The 24,889-nt window shown below is 40.7% G+C and overlaps 1 protein-coding gene across 3 annotated transcripts; it reads right to left on the reverse strand.

Moving 5' to 3' along the window:
• Positions 1 to 398: 398 nt before the first annotated feature.
• Positions 399 to 24,225, reverse strand: LOC310855936 (aromatic-L-amino-acid decarboxylase-like). Of its 3 annotated transcripts, XM_083761132.1 has the most exons (15): positions 23,936 to 24,225; positions 22,754 to 22,808; positions 21,167 to 21,374; positions 17,863 to 17,976; positions 17,320 to 17,439; positions 13,332 to 13,466; positions 12,623 to 12,766; positions 11,323 to 11,389; positions 11,071 to 11,165; positions 9,416 to 9,483; positions 7,313 to 7,389; positions 5,660 to 5,679; positions 5,455 to 5,553; positions 1,720 to 1,821; positions 399 to 1,439 (listed from the first exon to the last, which is right to left on the reverse strand). In XM_083761132.1, exons 3-15 carry the CDS (start codon positions 21,365 to 21,367, stop codon positions 1,254 to 1,256), a joined length of 1,428 nt encoding a protein of 475 aa, XP_083617258.1. In that variant the 5' UTR covers positions 21,368 to 21,374; positions 22,754 to 22,808; positions 23,936 to 24,225; the 3' UTR covers positions 399 to 1,253. The 3 variants fall into 3 exon arrangements, with proteins under 3 accessions (XP_083617258.1, XP_083617257.1, XP_083617259.1); XM_083761131.1 differs by lacking the exon at positions 23,936 to 24,225 and having other exon boundaries at positions 22,754 to 22,829; XM_083761133.1 differs by lacking the exons at positions 22,754 to 22,808; positions 23,936 to 24,225 and having other exon boundaries at positions 17,863 to 17,930; positions 21,167 to 21,296.
• Between the last annotated feature and the right edge of the window lie 664 nt (positions 24,226 to 24,889).

Consider the following 24,889-nt stretch of genomic DNA (forward strand, 5'->3'; position numbering starts at 1 on the left):
CGGCAGCCGGCGAAAACTAGAGTTCTCAACAGGCCTGAAAATATAAGACACACGATCACGTTTTCTTTTTTTTGAGTGGTGCCAACCACTCCTATACATGTAAACAGCAATGTGTGTCCCTGGCTGTGTCCGAGCATGGAAATAGCGTTAAAGTGTTTGTTCACCACCAAGTGTCACTGTTGCGCAGCCCAATACACACACACCCAGGCCAGGGAGGGCGGCTTGTACAGTACAGTACAGTACAGTACAGTACAGTACAGTACAGTACAGTACAGTACAGTACAGTACAGTACAGTACAGTACAGTACAGTACAGTACAGTACCATTCACTTCACTTCAGACGGGTCTGATTTTTTTTAAACAAACAATATTTTTAATAGAATGAAAAACGCCAAAAACAATACTATTTTCAAATCTTCCACAAATCTTTGTTTAACCAAACCAGATCCCTCTGGTAATCCCTCACTCAAGACACATGGTAGCTACATATAAAAGATAGTTCAATCTTACTCACATACATTTACTGACGGAAATGAATACAAGTTTAGATTTACTCACACTACAAAGTGCAATACATTCAGTGAAGTCTCACAGATACCTGTAGAATCAGATTATAATCACCAACAGACACAGAAGCCATGTGTACAGTACAGTAAAGCCTGCTCAGACAGGAGTGCGGCAGTGTGAGGTGAGAGCAGAGTTCAGAAAGGCAAAATGTGGCAGCTATTGTAGATGTGACATTTGGAACTGATATCACTTGGTTTTATAGAAGTATGATGCATAGTAGTATGTGTTATAGGTTGTTTGTAGGGGTCCATTTGTCCAACAACTTAAATGAACACTAGCTTTTACTGTAGGCGTTGCTTTGATTTAAGTCGGAATACAATGGGGTGCAACTGTAAGATACATAAAACCTACATTAAAACCTATACATAAAACTGTGCAATGCATCACACTAGTTTCCTACACAGGATTTAGATTTGACTGTGTAGGAACAAAATAAAATGGCAGGAGGCAGCAACTGGGGTACTAGGGGTAGGGGGTAGCCAAGCGTAGGATACGGACGTGTCATTCTAAGAACTGGTAGATTAAATATTAAATACACGTTTTTTTGGACATCTTTTATCTGTGACGTTAAAATTATATTCCCTTTCCTAACTTTGGTCCAAATGTATACGGCTCAGAGCAGCTACTTCTTGGTCAGTGACATCAAGGCAACTCTTCCCCTGACCTTTGTGACAGGGCAGAAGTCCCTATAGAAGGTCAGAGGTCAGCGTTGTAATGTGCTGCCATGCCTCTTTGATATGGCGTGACTCCGTGGTGCGGGCACAGACTGCAAAGCGCAGGACAAAGCGGCTGGATAGCTGGCATGGTACCAGGTGGATCCGCTTGGCATGATTGATCTTCTTCAACAAAGCCTCTGTCAGTTCATTGGAGCCCTTAGAGGAGTGATGGCAGGATGAGACAGGAGGTAATAAGATAAAGGGATATTGAAAGAATATTGTCTACACATACTGAACTGTAGTAATGGATGACAAAATGATTTGGGGAAATTGAACTGGCAGTTCAATTGAAATTGAATTGGCAGTATCTGTAATAATTTATTCAAACGAGCCCAAGGCATAATTAAAAACTTAAACTCACTATAGGGTAAAAAATTCTTATTTGTAAAAGTGAAAAAGCCTCTAAAAGTTATGAAAATGTGTTTTGTGGTCTTACCTTCAGCCTGAAACAGACAAGTCCCATGACGACCTCTGCACAAATCTCAAACCTCTTGTCTGATCTCACTGAGCTTTCAAACGCTTTGGCCAGGCCCACTTGCTGTAAACAGAACAAAACAAGCTAAGCCTCAAGTCTGATTTATACTTTGTTGCATGATATAGACCATAAATTAGGCATGATTGCGAACGCAGTGAGCCACTTACTATGACAGCAAGGGCTGAATGTCTGTGTGTCTGTGTGTCTGTGTGTCTGTGTGTCTGTGTGTCTGTCCCGCTGTTACACCACCCGCCCGCCACCAGAGGGCGCAGCTGTAGCACACACACACTGACACACACACACACACACACAGGGCGCAGCTGTAGCACACACACACACACACACAGGGCGCAGCTGTAGCACACACACACACACACACACACACACACACACAACCACACACACACGAGCTGCGTTCGCTTCCCGCGTTTGCGCGTCTTACTTGTTTATATTTACAATACAGTAGTTGTAAAATGAAATAGAATGTGTGATGCTTAAACGACAGAAAGGTAGCTATAACAGAACCTACTGCCTTTAATAAACCAGTATAATATATATATATATATATATACATATGCAGAATAATCATGATATATATAGGGTCTGTACTCCCTGCTCAGAGCGTCTCTTCTACACTGTCTCTTCGAAACCCCTGAAACTATCAAAACATGGAACTAATCATGGAATTAGTGTGCTGGTCTCTGTACGTGATGGACAACATTTTTTTCTCATGTAAATTGGGTTCTGGAGAGCCTGCTCAATACCCTGATGGATCTTCCCCCGACTATCAGCGTAGAAGAGGCATTATTTGGATTTATGGTGACAAGATTTCTGCTGATTGGGCTGTGCATTGGTCTTGCGTACCGAAGAATTGGAAAAATGGCAACGCTGAACAGAGCCCCTACGCTGCCTGCCATGATAGACTCGTTGCCTTGAAGCAGAGATTGTTGGGCAGGGCACTTGGGGAGATGCATCAGAAGATGGACACGATCTTGGAACAGGCCAGCGCCCTGCAGATGCATCAGAAGATGGACACGATCTTGGAACAGGTCAGCGCCCGAGAGCCATGACTGACAGAGAGCCATAACGGACATAGAGGAGAAATAGCCATATTGCTATCCCTCGCTCTAAACATGAATCTGGATTCCCCCCCCCCCAATTGACAATCTCCACAAGAAGAGACAGCGTAAGACAAGATCCTCTGCCCCCCCCCCCCCCTGTTCTCATGGACACACATGTCTTTACACACAGCCTTCTACCCTATTCTACACTATTTAAGTGAGAATTTATCTGATATTCAATATCAGTATTAACAGATTTTAAGGTTGTATTTTCCTTTTATAGTCACTAGATGGCAACATTGTGCTCTGATATGGTGTGACTTGTTCTACAAATTAGACAGAACTTCAGAAAATAGAATGTGTCTAATAACCATGAAATGATAATGGTCAAAAAGAGAACAGTTCAGAAAATTAATTTGTGGTCCTCTTGAAAATTGTTTAAATGACATCATGAGATCAAAGTTCCCTATGGTAGAATTCATCCAATTATTATCCCAGATTTCAGTGACACATAATAGGATGCATGCTGAGTTTCTAACCATACACATCACTGCTTGAAATGACTGTACAGTTATACAAAGGAGACATGTGTGCACGCACGTGTACGTAGTTAGACGTTATTACACACATATCCAATGCCAATTGTTTCCCAATGAAGCCAAACATTGGCCAACAACAACTGCTTTGCTTCCTCATTCCCAGCCAATTATTCATCACCACACAGGTTTTGTGAGCTATTATAATGAACTGAATTTATTGTGTCCTTTTTCCTACTTTAATGTATGCTTCCTGGTTAATCATTTGGCAATTAGAATGCGTCAAAGATGACGTCTTGGGTCACATTCTCACCTAATACTTTGGTAGACTCAATGCGTATGGGCGGAGAATTTGGGATTCTTGCATATTTAATTTGCTGCGGTTTGCCTTCACACTGTCATCCGCAGCAATTGGAAACGCAGCAGGGGGGACCTTTATCAATGTGTTCCATTCATAAACTAGCCTACACAGTGAAATCTATGGTGATAAAATTATACTCATAACGTGCATGTGTCGTGCCGTCTGGGACTGGACCCCCCTCTCTCTCTCTCTCGCTCTCTCACTATACGCACGCAGCCACACACTGTTCTTTTGGGCATGGAGGCACAGCGCTGAGCGCACTGATATAACAGACAGCAGCGCAAAATGTTTACACGTTTATTGAGATGAAAGTTCCTACTCCCCACTAGTCCCCACAGTGACAGCACGCACAGACAGACAGGATATTCTGTAGGCTATAATACTATTACACTGCACTGCAGTGCAGTGAATGTGTTTTCTTAAGCAATTGATTAATGTACTCGTCCTCATTTCGATCAGGGCTTCAGTCTCCTCATTCGACCACGTCTATCCACGGTATAAACTGCGTAAAATATGCCTTCTCCAACTGTGTTCAGCTCCTCACCCGCCACATTGTTTGCTTCATTTACTTTATTTACTGCGGATTGCATTCACACCTGCACCGAATCGTAATCAAGTGCGATTGGAAGCGAAGCGAAACCCCCGTTTTTGCTCGGAGTATAATGCGGTTCTTTGATACGCATTACGATTCGAATGAGCCTTCACACCTGCCAAACGAAGTGCACTTTCTGAAAATGCACAGCAGGATTAGTTTTAATCGCAGCAAAGCTCTCTGGTATGAATGTGACCTTAGTCATCAAATGCCTCATGTTACTACCTCCTTGACCTTGGCATGCTGATGTCCAGACTGCTGGACCTAAAACAATGGTTATCAACCCACTGGTGGGAACCTAAAGAATACTACGTTAGTTCCATTTATCCAAGGTTTGTTTATGAAATAAACATGCTGAAAATGCACATGGGCCACCCAAGTGTTCACTTGACGGCAGCCATTAAGTGGTCGGACGGGTGAACTGAAACAGTAAATTGATATATAATAATAACATTGTCATTCCCCATTTAGAAAATGGAAAGAGACACAGTCTGAATGCAAGAGATGTCAAATCATGTTAGCAATCACCAGCAGCATCATAGTATATAAATATCCAAACAACCATGTGTATTTTTGTGATTTTTCGATCTATTTTGATAGATGGATGTAGACACGTGGTATGGCTGGAGGGCATGTGCACTGTATGTTGCTACGAACTGATGCTTAATTTAATTTAAAACAGAGCAGACACAGAACAGGCTTGTTTGATTGACATGAAGGGGGAGGAAGGAGCATATGTGCAGATGTGAGGCCCTGTAAGAAAGAGGCAAAGAGGAATGGAAGGGATTGAAGGGTGAAGAAATGGAAGACACTGATGTCCCATATGATTGACAGATGATGTGTGTGAAGGCAGGGTGGGGTTTGGGGGTAAGGAAAAGGGCAGGGTTCAGAAGAAAGAGTGGCATTTACACTAGAGAGACAATACAGAAAAGATATATCGGTTTGACAGGAGGAGCACAGCACACAGATTGTTTCCAAACTAACTAGTAACCAAAATGTTAAATCATATGTTGTGGACTAAACCGGAGGACACACAGCATGTTGCAATCGCTTATAACACAGCAATGGAATTACAGATACCTTTGGAAAAACATATGGCATTATATATTAGAGGAGAGAAAGTAAAGAGCTGAATTGGTATCCCACCTTTCGGATGTGATCCTGCAAGCCTGTGAGTCCATACATGCGGAAGACAAACCACAGCTTTAACGAACGAAACCTTCTACCCAATGGAATTTGCCAATGCTGTGTGGGAGGAGAGGAAAGGAGACGTGAAATTAGTCCCAACATAATTCTGCCATTTTTATGTACTGGAGTAAACTACAGTAAAATAAATGATCATTCCTCTTACCCTATAATCTGTGACCAGACCTGTGAGGAGAGAGATAAGGATTTAGTCACACATGAAAAGGTTACATAAATATTCATATCCATCATTGATCAGTCAACAATTAAATCTGTCCATTTCAACAAATTGTTATGCTTTGGTGGTCCATTTTTCTGATTATATCAGACATTTTCAAACAGTTTAAATGTCTTGTAGGTGTCATGTGAATTGCCTTGACATTAGCAGTTGAAACCTGAAATATTGTTTGCTTAGCCCAGTTGTCTGCAACAGGCTCAACAGGCTCTAGCATACTGTAGGCTCTGTGCTATAGAGCCGCAAGCGGCTAGTGGCTCCCTGTAGCATTCCAAAAGAAATCGATGAATGTATAATTTAATAAATAATTCTTTTCACATTTTTATTTTTCATTCATGGTTTCTGTAGGAGACCAAACGTGACAAAAAAACTGCGGCTCCAGCTAGATTTTGAATTTATATTTGGTCGAAAATGGCTCTTTCAACATCTTGGGTTCCCGACCCCTGGCTTAGCCATTATGATTGATGTATTCTGATGTATTTTAGTCCTTGCTTGCTTTATATATTACTTGCCTGTTGTGTGTGTGTTTTATGGAACCCAGGTAGGGTTGGGTTTTATTTGGGCAGAATTTGAGAACATTAAAATATAAAGCTTTAAACGCAATATTCATTCTATTATATTGCTTCCACTGTATGCATTCCAACTGTGTATCTGTGGCAGGTCACCTGTATAATTATTCCCACCCACTTAGAAATCACTGTCATGCTTCAGTAGTTCTGTGGTTATAGCCGGTTTCCTTATTTTTGAGTGCCATGCTATTAGTTGCTAACCTCTAATTAGCCTGGACTGCTCAGATTGTCTAACGAGGGCCACTGTGACATGCAGAGTGCTTTTGTCTGTTTGTCAGGCTAATTATGGTGTGACTCTTATCACGATCTTAAGAGAACACATGATGCAATAAAATAAACATGCGTGTACAACTACAAACAGACAAACCGATGCTTGATATCAGTACAAGATGATTTATTGCTGTCACAATATTAATATAAGATCCACCACAATCTTTATTGTAGTTCAGACATCGTTGCAATTACCTCTGGACATAAAACCTACAGATTGTAGCTTAAAAACTAATTTAGCTCAAAACCTGACTTGTCAGTGGGCTTAATTTAAGGTGGGAGGATTGATTGACTAAGCTGATGTGATGTGCAGATCCACTGATTAATTATCTGTCTCAACTCTCTCTGCCCCCCCCCCCCCCCCCTCTCCTTCTCTCTCCCCAGATCCCCACACTTAACTTCATGTGTGTATTTAGGTTATGTGTGTACAGTTGGATTAGGCTATATACTCTACACAGTACATATGCTCACAGTAACGCACGCACGCATGCGCACTCACGCACACACACACACTTCCTCAGATGATGGAGAGTTCCACTTGCAGCTGATTACACAAATATGAGCACTAAAACCATATAGAGTAGTTGTTAAATAATTTTCATATTATTGCTCTGAAAACCAATGAGCATTAATTTATAAGGCATCGCTCATCCATCTAGACCCATTTGATCTATTGTTCACAAATTACTAGTGATGGGATGACAGCTTAGCTTAAATGGTAATGTTTAAAATAATAACACTATACCTGACTCTTGGTTTTCATGTGTGAGGTAGAGGGGGTCGATCTTGAAGGCCCCAATGATGTCAGTTCTCCTCTTCACCCTGTGGACAAGAAAACAACAGAAATGTCTCACTCACAGAATATAAGAGAGGTCTAGAATGGATGCCTCCCGAGCATCTCCCTAGGGAGGTCCTCGATGCACGTACCACTGGAAGAAGACCCTGGGCAGACCAAGGATCAGATGGAGGGATTATCCAAGTCTCTCTTGTGTGACTGAACTTCTCACATATGCCTATGCCAGCCATCCGTCTGAGAAAACTTATTTTGGCCACTTCCGGCCACTATCCGCAACCTAATTATTTCGGTCATGACATACACTTCATGACCAAAGGTGTGAATAAGATCACACAACAGTGCGGTACAGCGACTGCAATACTGCCCCTGCTGATCAGATTCCCTGGCTGATCTGATATAGTCAACTATTTAAATGCCAGAGGAAGACAACATTGATCGAAATGTAAAGAAGGGAGCTTACATTTCAGTAGTTTACTTTTTTTTAAATGTCATAACTGAAAACATCATACACTCATGTGAACATTATAATAAACATCTAGGGGCTGCCCTAGTGTCACGGTTAGGTTGTGGGTTTGAAGTCGAACCCTAATCGGGGGCAATATCAGCAAGGCCATGTGGTCGCAACGGGTCCCTAACGCCATGCCTCCTGCAGGAGGCATGTCTGAAGCCTGTGCTGGACGTCTCCAGCTGTAAAAACTTTGACTGAATCAACATCCATTCACTGACCATGAAATAAGGAAATGTGATCATTATGAGAGGGTCAAGAGGTTCAGTATCCTTAATCCACTTAGTTTTAGGATTTGCATTTATGCGAGGCAAAGACCCAACACAAAACACTCAACTAAAACAATCAACAAGGAATGACACTGTACTGTAGCATTAGAATGAGAAATAATACTCAATACTCACTTTATCATTTTTGCCACTACAGAATAATATTAGTCATTTATGTGTCAATTGAACTGATACTGTTTTTTTCTGGGATAGGAACTTAGTGTATATGTCTGTTTGTGTGCTGTTGATAGAAGGGGCAGATGGGAGGCGTATAGTTCTCTTTGTACTGTCTGAATGAGGTGTAGTTAGATGGAAGTCAGTTTGTTATGACTACAGTGCAGTGTTACAGTTTCTAGTATATGTTGTATAGAGGGTATGCGCGTGACATCATCATCAAACCCGGAAGTTATGCAGGAATGCCCACTGAGTGGCAAAAAACTACTTTCTGGCCTTGATATCCCATACATCCAAACAGAAAAGTCCTATCTGATTGCATTAAACAACGTTAATGTTCATTAAACTCAATTTGCCTGTCGATTTGCCATTCACTTTATGCAAGGACATTAAAAACATTAACTGGTACATTTAGAAACTTTTATCAGTATTGTTCTATGTGGTAGCGAAAGAAAGAAACAAAGAAAGAAACAAACAAACAAACAAACAAACTAGTAGGATTAATATGTATTTTCATTCATTCATTTATTTAGTAAAGAGAGTCCATGCATTATGCAGGCATGCATGTTAGTTTCTATTAGCTTGAACTCCCCATCAATGATGACATAGAGTACAGACACATGATGAGCATTAGAGAGGGACAATTACTGTATATGAAGATACAGGTTGAAAATGGTTGAAGTGAAGTTTTTTAAGTAAACCACACATTCAGGTGGCTTATGTACAGTATGAGGCATGCAAGGACTGCAAATCTGCAATTTTATGAATAGTAAAACCATTTCCCAAGAGAGCACAAACTCTATTCTGACATTACAGTAGGTCCAGGTCCTGGTTTACATTTTCAGCTTTCTATCTGAAAGAAACAACTGAACTGACTGACTACATTACTTTCATGAAAACATGTCAAATTAGTGGTTTGTTTATAGAATATTTTCAGTAAACAAGCAGATACCAGGTTGAGCATACAGTGTCAGTGGGGTGAGTGGCCGTCTGGGAATGTCCCTGGCTGCCAGACACAGCACAAACTGTATGGTCCTACAAGAGTTAATTTCAAAAGAGAACCGGACATTTTCAAGCTTACTGTGTGATAGGTAGTCAACTTACCACATAGCGGAGCAGTCAAAGTTGACTAAAAGCCATTTATGGGGGTTGAAGTTGAAAGAGTCTGCAAACTTCAAAAACAAAGCAACCAATCTGTCATGAGTCATGACAATAAGAAAAGAACACAATATAATCTGATACCTTCATGATTCCACAAAAGTGTTTTGTTAAAATAGGTTGGGTTGAGCCAGATAATTCAATTCTGCATTGTGAAGGTTGCAGGGAATTGTATTCATTCAAGGGTGCCTATTATTTACCACCTTAAGAACTGTGTAATACTTACAGTAACTGCCACCTTAAGTGTGCAATGCATTATGGGTCAAATTCATTCATGCCAGTCATAGATAGTGCCATTGTGTGTCTTTGACAAATAACCACATACATTGTCATATTCTCACTCAGTGCTTGTACAGTACCATCATTCATCTGCATACCCACCATGCCGTGCCTGTACCCTACATGTGTTTACACCTTCCAGTAAAGCTGCCATAAACCCGCTTCACTCTCCTGTCAAACACTCCAATGTGTTCTGACCGACGCCTCGGGGGCGAATGAATCATAACTCCACAGAATTAATCCCACCTATGCAGTTGGTCCTTTCCAAAACCCTCTCCAACAAACCTTTTCCAGGAAAGGCTCATCAAAGATAGACAAATCTATGTTCTAATCTGTTTGTTCACTATCATCTTTCTAATATCCTTTTCTCCATCTGCTTGCGGCAAACGCAATAGAAAACAGCAGCAATGGGAGACAATACAAGACAGATTCCTGGCAGACAGTTGCCATGCTGACTGATTCAAAGGAGGCCTGTTGTCTGCCTTCCCATCACTCATATCCTAGCAACCAGGCCTCCAGCGATGTAGAAGAGCTGGCCAGCCCCCAATGCAAAAGTTGTTCTATGTTTACTGTTTGGAGACAATTGAGTTTATAGACCAACTGCATTGTTTTTTACATGATTGTATATAATGTTGTGTATAATGTGAATTGTATATTTAGAGAGAGAGAGAGAGAGAGAGAGAGAGAGAGAGAATGTCTCTCTCCCCCAATTTCTGTCCCCTACTCTCATCCTCTTTTGATCTATCTCTACTCCTCTCTCCTTTACACTCTGCCTCCTTCAAACGTGGTTTGAACCTGTGTGTGTGTGTGTGTGTGTGTGTGTGTGTGTGTGTGTGTGTGTGTGTGTGTGTGTGTGTGTGTGTGTGTGTGTGTGAGACGTGTGTGTGTGTGTGTGTGTGTGTGTGTGTGTGTGTGTGTGTGTGTGTGTGTCTAATAAACAGTGACATTTCTTTGCTGAAGAAAAGCAGCACGGTTTTATCTAAAGGTCTCTGATGCTGCCTCAGGAAATGACTGTTCTTATCTCTGTTTCTCTGCACAGTGTTCAGCTACAGTATGAGGAGACAAAACCACCACAGCAACATCAAAAGCCACAGTGATAGTCCCACTGACTCTTTGGCTTATTACTCACTTCACACTTCTTTAACAGAAAAAGGCAGTAGTCTAGTCATCTAGCACCAATATACCTATTTTTCTAAACACTCACTACAAAATGTTGACCATACCAAAGTCCATATACTGTATATTTAATATTTTACACTAATAGTATGTACTATTACTGTATGTAGCCAACTTTCTCCAGAATGATTTTTGCATTTTCTCACCTCAACACCGTTCAGTAAATGTCTGAATTCAGGACAGATGAATGCACTCCCAGCATATGCTGCATCAATATGCATCCAGATTGTCTCTGAATTACCTGGAATAGATAAAGGACAACCCAGTTAAGGAACAATAGTAAAATGTTGCTAAGGACCTTCCTGGAGCACAAAAGCAGACATTGGTACAATATTTCATATTGTATTGTTACATGTTGTCATTCTGTCAATAGATAGCTTTCTGTCAATTCTACTCACATATGGGACCAAGTTCAGTGATGCGATCAAAAGCACATGATGGAGTTGTGCCGAGAGTTGCACAGAACTGAAAGATAAAAACATAATCAGTAAATCGATTACCACCCATGTAAATAAAAGGGATTTTGCTAACTTTTTCTTTCAAATGTTATCTTTTCTAGTCTACAGAAATGTTATGCTACAGTATGCCATGTAGTGTAGATAGCAAAAAACACTCATGAACCCATTCAGATAAACCCAGGGGATCCAGTTATACATGTATCCTGACCACTGTAAGCCTCCTTTACTATAATAGTGTTGTTATTGCAGGGATCGCTCACCGATAGTGATCTGTGGGTCCAGGTGTGACAGGGACTATTGTCTCTAACCAGATACACTCATTAGGTTTGGCAGGAGCAGGCTGCCTGCTACAAATAACAGCCTTTCACAAATCCTCAGGCTATAAATTATGCTCAGCTTCACCAGCCACCTGAGGGCAGAGTGTCATTGTGTTGAACAGAGACAGGTTTTGTATATTACCGTTTCCCAAACAGTGGGTCGACACCCATTTAAACATTTAAGAAGTATAGTGAAAATAGCAGCTATTTTTGCTAGTTTGGCTCCTAGGGAGGCAACCAAGGTTATTTGATATCAGGTACTGTATGTCCAGTGAACTATCCACTCGATAATACAATTCGATATCATGTAAATACAGGGTACAGGTTCTAATCTACTGTAAATAACGGCACTTTAGATAATGGTGAAATAGACACTTTTTTGGGGGTTTTTGGAAATAAATATTTGTACATTTAAAAACTGTGTACATTGGTGACTATAATCTACCTGATCTTGAGGCCTATAAAATCGGGGGTAAAAAAACTAGTCAACTAGTACCAACAATGTTGACTAGTGGATTTACTAGTAGACTAGTTGAATAGTCGACTAGTTGCTTAAAGCCCTAGGCTACAGTAAGCAGACTGAATCACAACATTGGCTTACAGTAAAGAGACCAGGTGGTGAATCTGGTATCATAAATGATAGGCCCTGAAATATTTGTTATGAATAACAGCATGGGGACAACACAAACGGGGGCTATGCCAGAGTTAAAGGGACCTATCTAGGACAAACAGAATATGACATGTAGAACTATAGTTCATACCTTTAAAAATTGGAAAATTAATTTCCATCAAGGGTACACACACACGTGCGTTTGTTAATGCCATATGTGTGCCTTTGTCCATGTACATATACAGTACTGTATGTGTGCTTGCATATACTGTACATAGTTATGTAGGCTAAGTGTAAATATGTCTTTTCCTACATAAAACGGGATGAGTCCTGCTGCCTTGTCCTCCTCCACCATCTTTTTTAACGCCTCTCCTTTGACAGTGCAGGTGTCATCTGTTGGGATTTTCTTCATGATAACACCAGCTATCAGACCAGCACGCTCCACTGATGAATGTGACTGGAGAGTAACAGATAAAGAAGTTGCAGCTGTATTGCATGTTTTCATAAACATTATACTTTAGAGTTAGCCAGAGTAACAACTATGGAATAATTCATCGATTAAACCAAATGTAAACAGTAAATAGTTATGTTATATAGATTTGTTCAAAGTAGACCTATGTACAGATTATAGGCAAATAAATTATACATGTTATTTCAAGTTGTAAAAGCTCAAACAAGATGATGCAATTCAAAAGCATATCTTTGTCAAATAGGAAATGGAATGGAATGGAAGAAAGCGCATTGTTCTTCAACTGAGAGGAGATAAACTTACTGCTGTCCTTGTAAAGGTCTGCTTTTCCCTGAGGCAACTCCCAAAAGATGGTAGTCTTATATTAAACCTGATAAGGTCCACAGTAGCTAATTTCTGGCTGGCCCACTGTCAGTCTCTATTACCAGATTGCTCTTTCACTAGTGACCACCACCTGTTTACATTCTTGAAAGAATGCAAGTTACACCATTCAACAGTGAATGACAATTTGCATTAATGTAGAGGTTTCTTTCCTATGTGCTTTTGCTCTTACTTGGTCAGAGGTATAGGCAACCAATTTGGAGATGATGTCACCTTCAGTGCGTTGTGGTTCAGAGGCCTGGATCCGTCGGACTGCTTTACAGCGAGCAGCTAGCAGGGCCACAAGGGTTGCTTCACTGGCCGTGCCCTGTGGAGAAGATGAGTTTGATTATGATTAAAAATGACAAAATGAAGTCATAGAATGGTCACATGCCAGTTTAAATGGTAATCAGGGCCACGCCACAGCTAATGGATCCATGGTACAAACTGTTGTTAATAGGGTATATGCACAGCAGAAATTTGGAAAGAACTCCTACTTCCGGCTTCCTTCACAGGTGTTACAGATGATATACTAATTAAGGCTGTGTTCAATTTACTCTACAGTGGTTCTCAACAAGGCCAGTTCTAGGGGGGGGGGCAGGGGTACAGCCCACCCAAACGTGCGTCCTGCCCACCCAATCAAAAGTTATGGGGATCCTGATAATGAGAAAATGAGAAAATACGTTTCAGTGATTTTTTTTCAGCGAGCTGGTCCAGAGAGTCGACCGGGGCGACAGTTGATATATAAAAGTATATATAGTATATTATGGTAGGTAAAATACTCCCGTGCCTTGCACACATACACACACAGACGCACGCACACGCAACTTGCAAGCCCTGCCCAACTAACTGGTGTGTTGTTAAATAAATAAAGAACGAACACCTGCATGAATTAAATAAAGTTGTAGGCCTACCCTGTCTGTTTCCCTCTCACCTCGCTTGCCTTGCTGTCATGCACGCACGCACGCACCTACATGACACATGACCTACATCGACATCGCATCGCCATGAATGGAATACATTTGTAGGCTGGCCTATATTAATTTTACCCATTCGTGCGCAGTGCACGGCGAAGGCGTGAGACTGCGCACTGCTGTGATAAGTCCTGTGGGTGAGTGATGCCTGCATAGATAGGCTATCATATCGTCAAGGCAGTCATAATCAACGTTTATGTAGTGATTTGATCATTGATGAACGAATCATAAACATATGGATGAAGGCTTGCCGCTTGCATGTGTGCTGGTATGTGTTGGCGACGCACGCCGCGGACCCGTCCTCCCGACCCCCGAAAATGATCTCGCCTTTACTGTCAAAGCACTTATTTAAATGGTGAATGATTAAGCCCCTTATGCCTATAGCCTGCTACAATTGCAAATAGGCAAGCTGTATGCTTGTCATTGTCACTTGAAAATAAACGCGTGCAGTCCATTTATGCCTTTAAATATTATCACAGTGATTATATAGGCATCTGATGTCACGCTCATGCACTCCCAAATCATCTCACAAGTGCGCTCGCATAACAAAGGCCAGTAAAGCACTGTTTGATTAAGCACAAACTAACTTTAATTGCGCAATTTTAATTACTTGTACTTGTTTTATATTAACATTTTAGGAGTGAAAACATATGTTTAGATGCCTGTGACAGCATGTCAGCAGTTCAGACAATGCTGCTACGCTTGTGTACGACAGAAAAACAGCCAGGACAAAGCGTACGACAGCTCCCGACCAGACATGACGTTTTGTCTTTTGAAAGCTCAATTTCTCTCAATTTCAAGCTTTGGCGGAAATGGTAAATGCCGAAAATGTCGGTAATTTCGGCGTGCACCCATATTTTGGCGTAGGCACGGTTGATAAATGAGGGCCTAAGTACCTTCAGTGTGGGACCTGCACAGATAGACACCAAGTGGTGCTAGAGCACCTGCCCCTTTGCCCCATGGACAGCAATGTACCCTTTTGAAAGTTTGCCGTCTGTCCTGTCTGTTCATTTTATTTTTGTTTTGTAAAGTGTACAATATGTGGCCCATGGTGCAATCGATTCATTCTGGATTAAAAGCTTGTAATATATGATTTATTAGGGGTTTAATGATATAGTAACTGTATCGAAATATCGATATGTAAACGGCAAATATCGAAATCATATCGTTTGACTTTGTATAGTATCATTTTGCAATGTAAATCATCAATTACTAAGTACTAAGTAGCATTGTATTTAGCAATTGTAAGAAAAAAGAAAAAGATGGGTTTAATTACTTTTCCATTCCATATAGCTACAATTGGTCTATCGAAAAATGTGTGTAGTATCTGTGTTCATGTCAAGGCGTGGGTTTGTCCATATGTGTTCAAATACAATGTCCATCTATACATTTGTCAGAGAATCATTGCGTTTACTTATATCCATAATTATCTTTCCCCTAAAAAACCTGCACTATCCACAAGTTTTACACATAATTAATGTATTTGCTAAATAGTTACGTTATCGATTTCAAATCATTTAACTGTATCGTATCAACATAATGAACCAATATCGTCCATGTATCGTCAACCATGTATCGTATTTTTTTTATTTTGTTTTATAATCTTTATCCCACGATTTTGTAAACCATTTTTTCACCCAGTGTCAATTATCTAAAGTAATCCTGGGCGCTACACTTCCTCTGCCAACCTGTGGGGGGGGGGGGGGGGGGCTCATGCTTCCTTCTATGCATGAGTAGTCCAAGCTGCTTCTTTTCACCTGACAGGGGAGAGTTTCCCTAGCCGGACGTAGCGCGTGGAAGGAACACGTTATTCTATGACGAGTTCCATCAGGCTGGCCAGGGGGAGGTAGTTTTAGAGACCAGGATTATTACTGCATGTTTTTGTGAGGGTACCTACCCTAGGGGACACGGGGAGAACATGCAAACTCCACACAGAAAGGCCCTTTCGCCAACCCCGCCTCGGGTATGGGCACCCACAGCGTCCCCAGCGGGACTGTATCGCTGTTAAAATGTATCTTTACACCCCTATTATTTATGCCCCAAGATCTATAAAATAAATCTCACACACTATTAAGGCAGACGTCGGTTCCACATGTGCACGCCACGTACTGCAGTGTACTGGTAGATGCTCTATAATGACAGGCTGGCAAAGCACTGTCACAACCCTAATTTTATCCATTCTGTGTTCAGAGGAAGCCCATTTGTTGCCATAGTGAGATGCACTTAAAAAGAGCAGGAGCAAGACAAAAGCTGTAGATCACGCGCGCACACACACACACACACACACACACACACACACACACACACACACACACACACACACACACACACACACACACACACACACACACACACACACACACACACACACACACACACACACACACACACACACACACACACACACACACACACACACACACACACACACACACACACACCATCATCCAACTCCATCCTCACATCAATACAGAGACAGAAGACACACAAACACAACTCAGGTGGGGACAATAGAGGCGCATGACATGATCTGTCATCAGTGTGCGCTCTCATGCTTTGCCACTCGCCGCCCTGCGCACACACGTACAAACACACACACACACACACACACACACCAAATTCTCAGCTGCTATTCTGTTTGTGTCAATGGAAGGCTAAACTAACAATTAGCTTTTTGCACCATGAAACGATCCCAGTCTGACTGTCTGTCAATGGATGACATATTGAAAAGCAATTTCCTGCCATTTCATCTAGCACTATGAACCAGGGAGAGAAAGGACAAATCAATAAAAGACTAATTGCTGCTGAATATAGGTTTGGCGTCAGTCAATTATGTTTCTGCAACACTTTTGTGTTTTGTAGGGAAGGCTCCTTTCATCTGGTCTGCATATTGTGCAGATAATGAAGGCAGTATGTCCACATGGGTGGTTGGATATCACCATCTTGAATACTAGCATGTGTTGATTCACAACTGAAATTTCTGCTTGGAAAATATCAACTAAAACATTTTAAAAAGCAAAAAACTAAACTAAAAACTAAACTAAAAACATAAGCTAGCGAGCTGCATTTCTCCATTCGTGATATCTTGTACTGGAAAAGCGGTATTAAACCACTTTTCTGTGTAATATTAATGCAGATACTGGATCTAACCCTAGTTTAGGTTTTGATGCCCTCAAGTGCTACAGTAATTTACACAGAGACACTGACCTGAATGACTCCTCCACCTTGTCCATGGGTTCCAGCAATGAAGGCCTCAGGTAGTTGAAGCATTTTCCCAAGCCAGTCCAACATCACAGTCTCCAGCTCTGTACAGGCTGGACTGGCAGCCTAAACATATTATGAACAATAACATGACTTGAATGACCTCCCAGATTAACCACGTCTCTAGTACTGTGTTTTTGTTTCACATTCTACTTAAGATCTCTTCTCCAAAAACAGAGCTTGTAGATCTGCTATGTTTGGTGAATGTTACTCCCAGTAGGAGGAATAGGAGTCATGTGACAATGAACGTCTTTTAATGGTGTGCTTCAGAAGGGGTTATAACTTTTGACTGTCACGTTAGTCTGGACTCGGAGCAAGGTGGAACTCCATATTTGGGTAAGACAAAAAGGCTGTCCGGCCTGGCAGAGATCTGCGCATCGCAATGGACGTATCACATTTATTTGATTATGAACATTATACATATTTTCACCTGCATCTTAACTTAAAATACAGAAATAAACAGAAGTAATACAATAAAAGTAATGTTACCCAGGAGAATCCAATGCAGCCAATGGCTCCACAAAGCATGTCAGCCAACATGGCAGGGTAAGAGGAGGCTGCTGGAAAGTAGGCATAGAAGTAAGGGCTGTGCCAGTGGGTGATCTAGAAGGACAATTATATACAATTGAAAATACAGTTAATGTCCCATTAGCTTGGTTGGGGCGGCAGTAGCTGAGTGGTTAGAGAGGACGCCTGGCTGGGACTCAAATGTTCACCCCCCCCGCTCAAAATGTGAGCAAGACACTTAAAATCGTAGGTGACTCAAAAACCTTTTTTGTTTGGGAGAACTACTCCTTTAACCCCTAACTTCTCCCCTTGTGCTGTATTAATAGTGCCCAGGCACTAAAATAAACTCAAATTTCACATGATGTGTGTGCAAATGTACATCGACAAACATCCAAAGAACAAAAAATAAATAAATAACTATAACAAAATTATTAATAGTATATCATAGGTGTACTGGTGTAGCAAATAGCGCAACACCCTGAGATGGGATAGAACCCGGAACGTTGTGCTCACCAGTCCGGCAGGCAACAGGCAACGCTAGGAGAGCTTGCACCTTCAAAGGATCACAATTCACAAGGCATTTTTAGACAATAATTGTTAGCTGCTATAATCTGCCAGCTCAGCCAATCATAATCAATTAAGGACCATAACCATTTTTATAATAGGTGGTTTTCATACTTTGTATGATTGGTTTGCAAATCAGAAAGAACTACACCATAACAAAAACACAATTTGTGACGTTTATACGGTTTTATATTTATTTTCATTTAAAATATATTTTTATATATAAGAACATGTTTTATTTTCATGTGATTTTATTATTATTATAATTAATATTATGTTACCCGCCTTCCCTCCCATTTCCCAATTAAGTTGTTCAGATCCATCTGTGGACAACGCAAAGAAGTGGAGGGATATCATCACCAGTTCAATTGCCTGGAGCAACAGGGGCAAGGTTGGTGTGAAAGGGAATATCTTTCACCACCTTCAACAGTTGTGACACATGAAAGAGTACAGTGAACTTCTAAAGTGTGATGTCTGTATTACTGTAAATTTGTTTAATAATGCATGGGTTCTCTCATCAGTCTCTCATCTATGGCTGGGTAAATAAAGGAATAGAAACTGCCCACACCATCGTATTCCCTGAGGAAACATTACTTAATTTAGTGCAAAGGCTTCATAAACTTGCCTTTCATTCTGTGTGACAGAACGCAGTCAGAACACAGTCAAATCCTATTACATCTGTGTGTGTGTGTGTGTGTGTGTGTGTGTGTGTGTGTGTGTGTGTGTGTGTGTGTGTGTGTGTGTGTGCGTCATAACGACGACTTAGCCGTTGAATCATTTTCCCTGAAATTCCCTATATAAGACGCCTGAAGGTCTCAGAACAAACTGTCCGTGTATTAATTTATTTCGATAAGGAATTAAGTGTGTGCGTGTGTGCGTGTGTGTGTGCGTGCGTGCGTGCGTGACGGCCAGGCTACCCGTTTCTGTAGTCCCTGCATTTATGCTTTTCATTGTTTTCCCAGTGAGTCATCAATTACATTCATCCAAAGCGACCCCTCAATATTCCTACTCTAGTGATGGAACAGAGGTGTTGAGAAAGGGAAAATCTTTATTTTTCAACAACCCACAATGAGATGGAAAGAATAAAGGCGTGTTAGAAGTGTAAAAGAAAAGCTACTCCTGCATTTTATTAGTGGGAAGTTCCAGAATTTTTCTAAACCTAGCCTATCATGCTGACACTGTCTAAAACGTGGCGTATTGCTTTTGAAACCATCATGAGCCTCGTCTTCTTTTTCTTTTTCAGATCCCCATGGCATTAGCTTGCTGTACATGACAGCAACTACTCTTCCTGGGATCTCAAAACCATCATCAGAGTATTTCATGTCATCACATACACCATTCACACAACACATCACAACACAACACAATACAATACAACACAAAACATCACCTCATAGCATGTGGGACAAAATTGTCTGCGATTTGGGATATTGTACTATTATGATATGGCATGAACGTGTTCTATAAAATAATATCTGATCAGGAAAAGTCTGTATCGGCAGATACTCAAAATCAAATGATTGGAATCGGATCAGGAGCAAAAAAACGTGATCGGGACATCCCTATCTAGTACATTTGATAGCTAGCTCTAAGGACAATTCAGTTTTCACATTGACATCAAAACAAATACCATATTATATCAGGATGTATATATAGCTCATATCTCCTTTACATCTCCTGCGTGAACAAAAACAACTGTTTCTTAAAACTCATATAGCCACTCTCAGCGATAAAAAAAATAGCAAATAGGTAATGAGTTCCATGCCACCATTGCTCTTTTCTTTTCTTTTTTTTTACAGTATATACATTTTTTATCCCACGATTTTGTAACCCATTTTTCACCCCTGTGTCAATCATCTAATGTGATCCTGGGCTCTACACACCCTCCACCAACCTAGTCCCCATATATGGGGGACAAGGGGAGAGCAACGGACTTGAACTCATGCTTCCTTCATGCCCGAGTGTCCAAGTTGCTCCTTTACACCTGACAGGGGGGAGTTTCCCTGGTTGGACGTAGCGCGTGGAAGGAACCAGTTCCTTTCGCCACCATTGCTCTTTAATGGACTTTTCTTTGTTTAACATTTGTTCTACATCAAGTGAGCAGGGACCGATCCTCTGATGACTGCCTAGTAAAATAATGATGTGTATCTGAGAACAATGATAAATTATTATAAATTATAGCTGGAGTTTTTGTTGCGATTATGTTTTTGACAAAACACATTAAAGTGATTTGAACCTAATACTATACATTTTGTCTTTTCTTTATTCAAAACCAATGTATTTATTCTCATGTTCTCATGCTTGTTTTAATTAATAATTTAAAGCTCTTGTAAGTTTACTAGATGTGTTAGATGATGGATATATTGTAGAGTCGTCTGCGTACATCGCAAAGGTGGCATGATTTAAAATGAAAGCCAAATCATTCACAAAAATAGAAAATAAAGTGGACCTTTACACCTTTGCTGTTATCTCTAAATATACTTTTTAGTTGTATTGCTCCTGTATTGATGATAATTTGTATTGTATTGTATTGTATTGTATTGTATTGTGCCTAAATGTGTAAGTAGGTTAATGTATCTATTAACCAACTCAAGTAGATTTTACTGACAGAAAATAGAGGACAGTCCCTCCCGCCCTCCTTCACCTGGGTGAAATGTACTCAAAATGCAATCAGATCATATCCTCGGGTATGGACTAGTAATAATAATGAGAGTGAACTGACCCCAGGCATGATGACTCTCTCTACGTCTCTCATAACATCCTCATATGTCTCAGGCTCCAGTGGTGCTTCAGCAGGGATCATGGAACGCAGGTAGCCTGGTTCTACATCTGGGTACACCGGACGTTGTTCTATGTTCTCCATGTAGTCGGCCACATAGTCTACCATCTCCTTCCCCCTGCGACGGAACTCTGCTACATCCATGTTAACACTAGAAAAACACACAGGTAGAGTTATGGTCAATTCAGTAATTTAATTGCAAATCATCGCTGTTGAGAAGAAACCTTGTATGTCCAAAACCGTTTTTTTATTATCATTTTAAAAACATTTTAAAATAGTGAAAATAGCCGATCTACAAGCTCATAACGCCTCACATCTACTATTTTCATTACTTTTGCCTTTTGTGATTGGCATTAATTATATCCCATGACGGACACTCTAAGCACAAGGCCACTGACCTGGCATGATGAAATATGGCATTCATTATGAAAAAACATAAAAAGTTGAACTGGAGATTGGAGATACAAGGTTTCTGCCTGATAGCTACGAAACACAATACAGCAAATAATGAGAATATTTTGGAATCTGAACATAAACTTATGCAATGAAGCTAAAGTCAAAAATTGAACAATTACGTTAATAGCAATACATCGGTTTTGCAGTGTGTATGTTTGTTCTGTCCCTGATCCACACTAACTACTAAGTATGAACACCGTCACTAAATCCATTGAATCTATTCTAATCCAGGTGTGTGTGTGTGTGTGTGTGTGTGTGTGTGTGTGTGTGTGTGTGTGTGTGTGTGTGTGTGTGTGTACGCTCTATTTGATTGCCTAGCAGTAATTGCCATTAGAGCCCCTTAACTTCATCTCATTCGACGAGGAACACAGGCACACAGCATAATGAAACAGCCTACTACGATGGTACACATCCAAACACATGCACACACAAGCTGCACACACGCATTCACACATACACACACGCAAATGTGGGCACATTAATAGAAACAAGCACCTGTATACACACTAATGCGGAACACAAACATCATATGTGCACATATGAGTCCGATACATTTCTCTAAATAACACTCTTACAGCGCTTCCTTAACGAAGACAATGCTTGTTCTTTAACTTAACACATGACTGAAACATGTTCTTAACTTTGTAATAAATGTAATAAAATAAGTCCAGTGGCTCTAAATAAGAAATATTTTCCTTGATCAAACAGTCGAACTATAACTCCAGGATTATAAGGTACGGTACATAAATACTGTATGTTACACCTGATTCACAACAAAAGCTCTCTATTTATTTAGATTGTTTTAGATTGTTGTTAAAATATAATAAAAGCAAGATTAAAGTGATCTCTAATATAGAACACGCAGAAACAGAAAACTTGCAACACAAAAGAAAACTACCCTTAGCAATGACACACCAATGAACATTGCCCCCGATCTACCACGAGACTAATCTTTTAACACTTTACACATTACACGTGTGTGTGTGTGTGTGTGTGTGTGTGTGTGTGTGTGTGTGTGTGTGTGTGTGTGTGTGTGTGTGTGTGTGTGTGTGTGTTATATATATATATACTCACATTTGCAGGTCAGAGAACTGTAGCAATATTTTTGGGATAGCAGGTCTCGTCCTTTCTGTCAAAGTCCACAGACAGACAGACAAAGACAGTTAGACAGGCAGGCAGACAGACAAGCAGGTGGTCAAAGCGTTTGTGTGTAAGCAGGAGGAGACATTTGTTGCTTTTATCTTCCCACCCCCCCCCCCTCTTTCTAGGCTAGCCAATGGGAGAAGGGGCTCACAGCCAATGTAGGAAGGACTGATTCACAGGGTGTTAATGAGACTGCTCACTTTCCACCTCCATCCCACACACGCGCACGCACAGATGCACGTCACGCACACACACACGCACACACACACACACACACACACACACACACTGACACACAGTACCCCTCTGCGGTGTTAAATTGACACTAGATTGTATTGTGTAGGCCTACATACATGCATACTTGGGGCACGTTCGGTAATACCGTACCGGAGCGCACTCGCCTATTAGTGCACTATTTCCGAACACGCCCTTAAATAATATTGATCTAAACATAGGCCTAATGTATATGGATGAAGTATCAGGTCTAGCATGAGTAAGTATATCACTAATGTGTGCATAAATCCTCAGCTGATCTTTTCCTGAGACTCTTCTTTTTATTAATGTACAGTAATGTATGATAGGTCTGAAGCACTTTGAATGCATCAGCAATTTCTCCTGCCAATGTTGTCTGCTCCTTTTACCTTTTTAATGTTTTTTTAAAAGGCTTTGCCTCTTTTTAATGTGTCTATTGTTTTTAAATGTGAAGCATCATGAGCCATGGAGAACGGTATTTTGCTCCCCTGTATGCCCAGTGTATATTGTGGAAGTGACAATAAATCTGATTGATTGATTGGTATACAATTAAACACCAAATTCATTACATGGCATAATGGATATATAATTAAAAAGCTTGTTTCCATTGTGGTCCAATGACAACATGGACCGCAAATTAAATATTATAATGTTCAAATGTTATCCCAGTAGATTGATACACGAGTTACTGAAAATGTGTAGCCAGCAGCACTTAATTTACAGTGGACAAGGTTTTAAAAATGGTAAATGGTTTAAATGGTAAATTATATAGGCTATACTAGAGTCTTCCTCCAAAGCACTTCACAATGTGTATTACATTCACCCATTCACACACTCACACCGTCAGGAAACGGCACATACCGGTAGGCACCAACCTGCACGTTGGGAGGATGATCGGGAGCAGTGGAGTTAATGGAACACATTTTGACACGCAGCCTGGAGGAGCCGGGGAACAAACCAGGAACCTTCTGATTCCACCCTAGTCTACGGTAGCCTCTACTGTACTGAGCTACTACTACGCTCTATACTAAAGTAGGTTAAAGTTAATCAAATATCCAATGATGAATGGCAAGCCATGAAGCTGATTTCATTGAACTTTTAAGTATTTCAATTTAATTAGACATGTTCCATCTGATTTGGTTTAGCATGCTTGTAGTGGTTGACTGCCACCTACTGGAAGATGGAGGGTATCACTTTATGCAAGCCTGAAAAGATAGGTTTTCACCTTTGGTCATAAACTCAGACTAAAGACTATTTTGACATTTTTATTGCAATTTTTAACAGCTTGTTTGCATTTTATTTTTATGTCAAATAATTTGTTTTATAATTTATCGTTGAATTAAGCATTACAGTGAGAGGCCAAAGCAGCAGCTGCTTCCATGACTTCCTAACTTCAATGAAAATTATTCACATTTTTTGTTCAAGGGGTTTGAAAATTCCCATAAATGGTCAGTTTGATTCAGACCGGTCTTTGCTTGAGGACGTCAGAGCCATGAATGAGGACAAAACAAAACAGCAGTTCACACTTAAGCAATGGATGAGACGGAGTGTGTCATGGCAAATATCACAGCATGGATTCGGAAATTAGCATGAGTCGGAAATTAACCACAAACCTGTGGTGTTGATACAACCTCAAGTCTTCCAACTACTTTTATATGTCGTCAGTTTTTATACAGATTACTGCTAGTGCTTCCTCAGGTGCAACAGGGCATGTGTCCAGGTAGAGTCGAGCTTGTTCTGTCAGAGTTAGCTGAGCATCTGTCCTGCCAAACAATACTGCCTGCCACCAATCACAGGCGTGCGCGCACGCACACA

Source organism: Protomyctophum parallelum (genome assembly GCF_964188405.1).
Source record: "Protomyctophum parallelum genome assembly, chromosome: 3".
In the NCBI taxonomy this organism is placed as follows: Eukaryota; Metazoa; Chordata; class Actinopteri; order Myctophiformes; family Myctophidae; genus Protomyctophum; species Protomyctophum parallelum.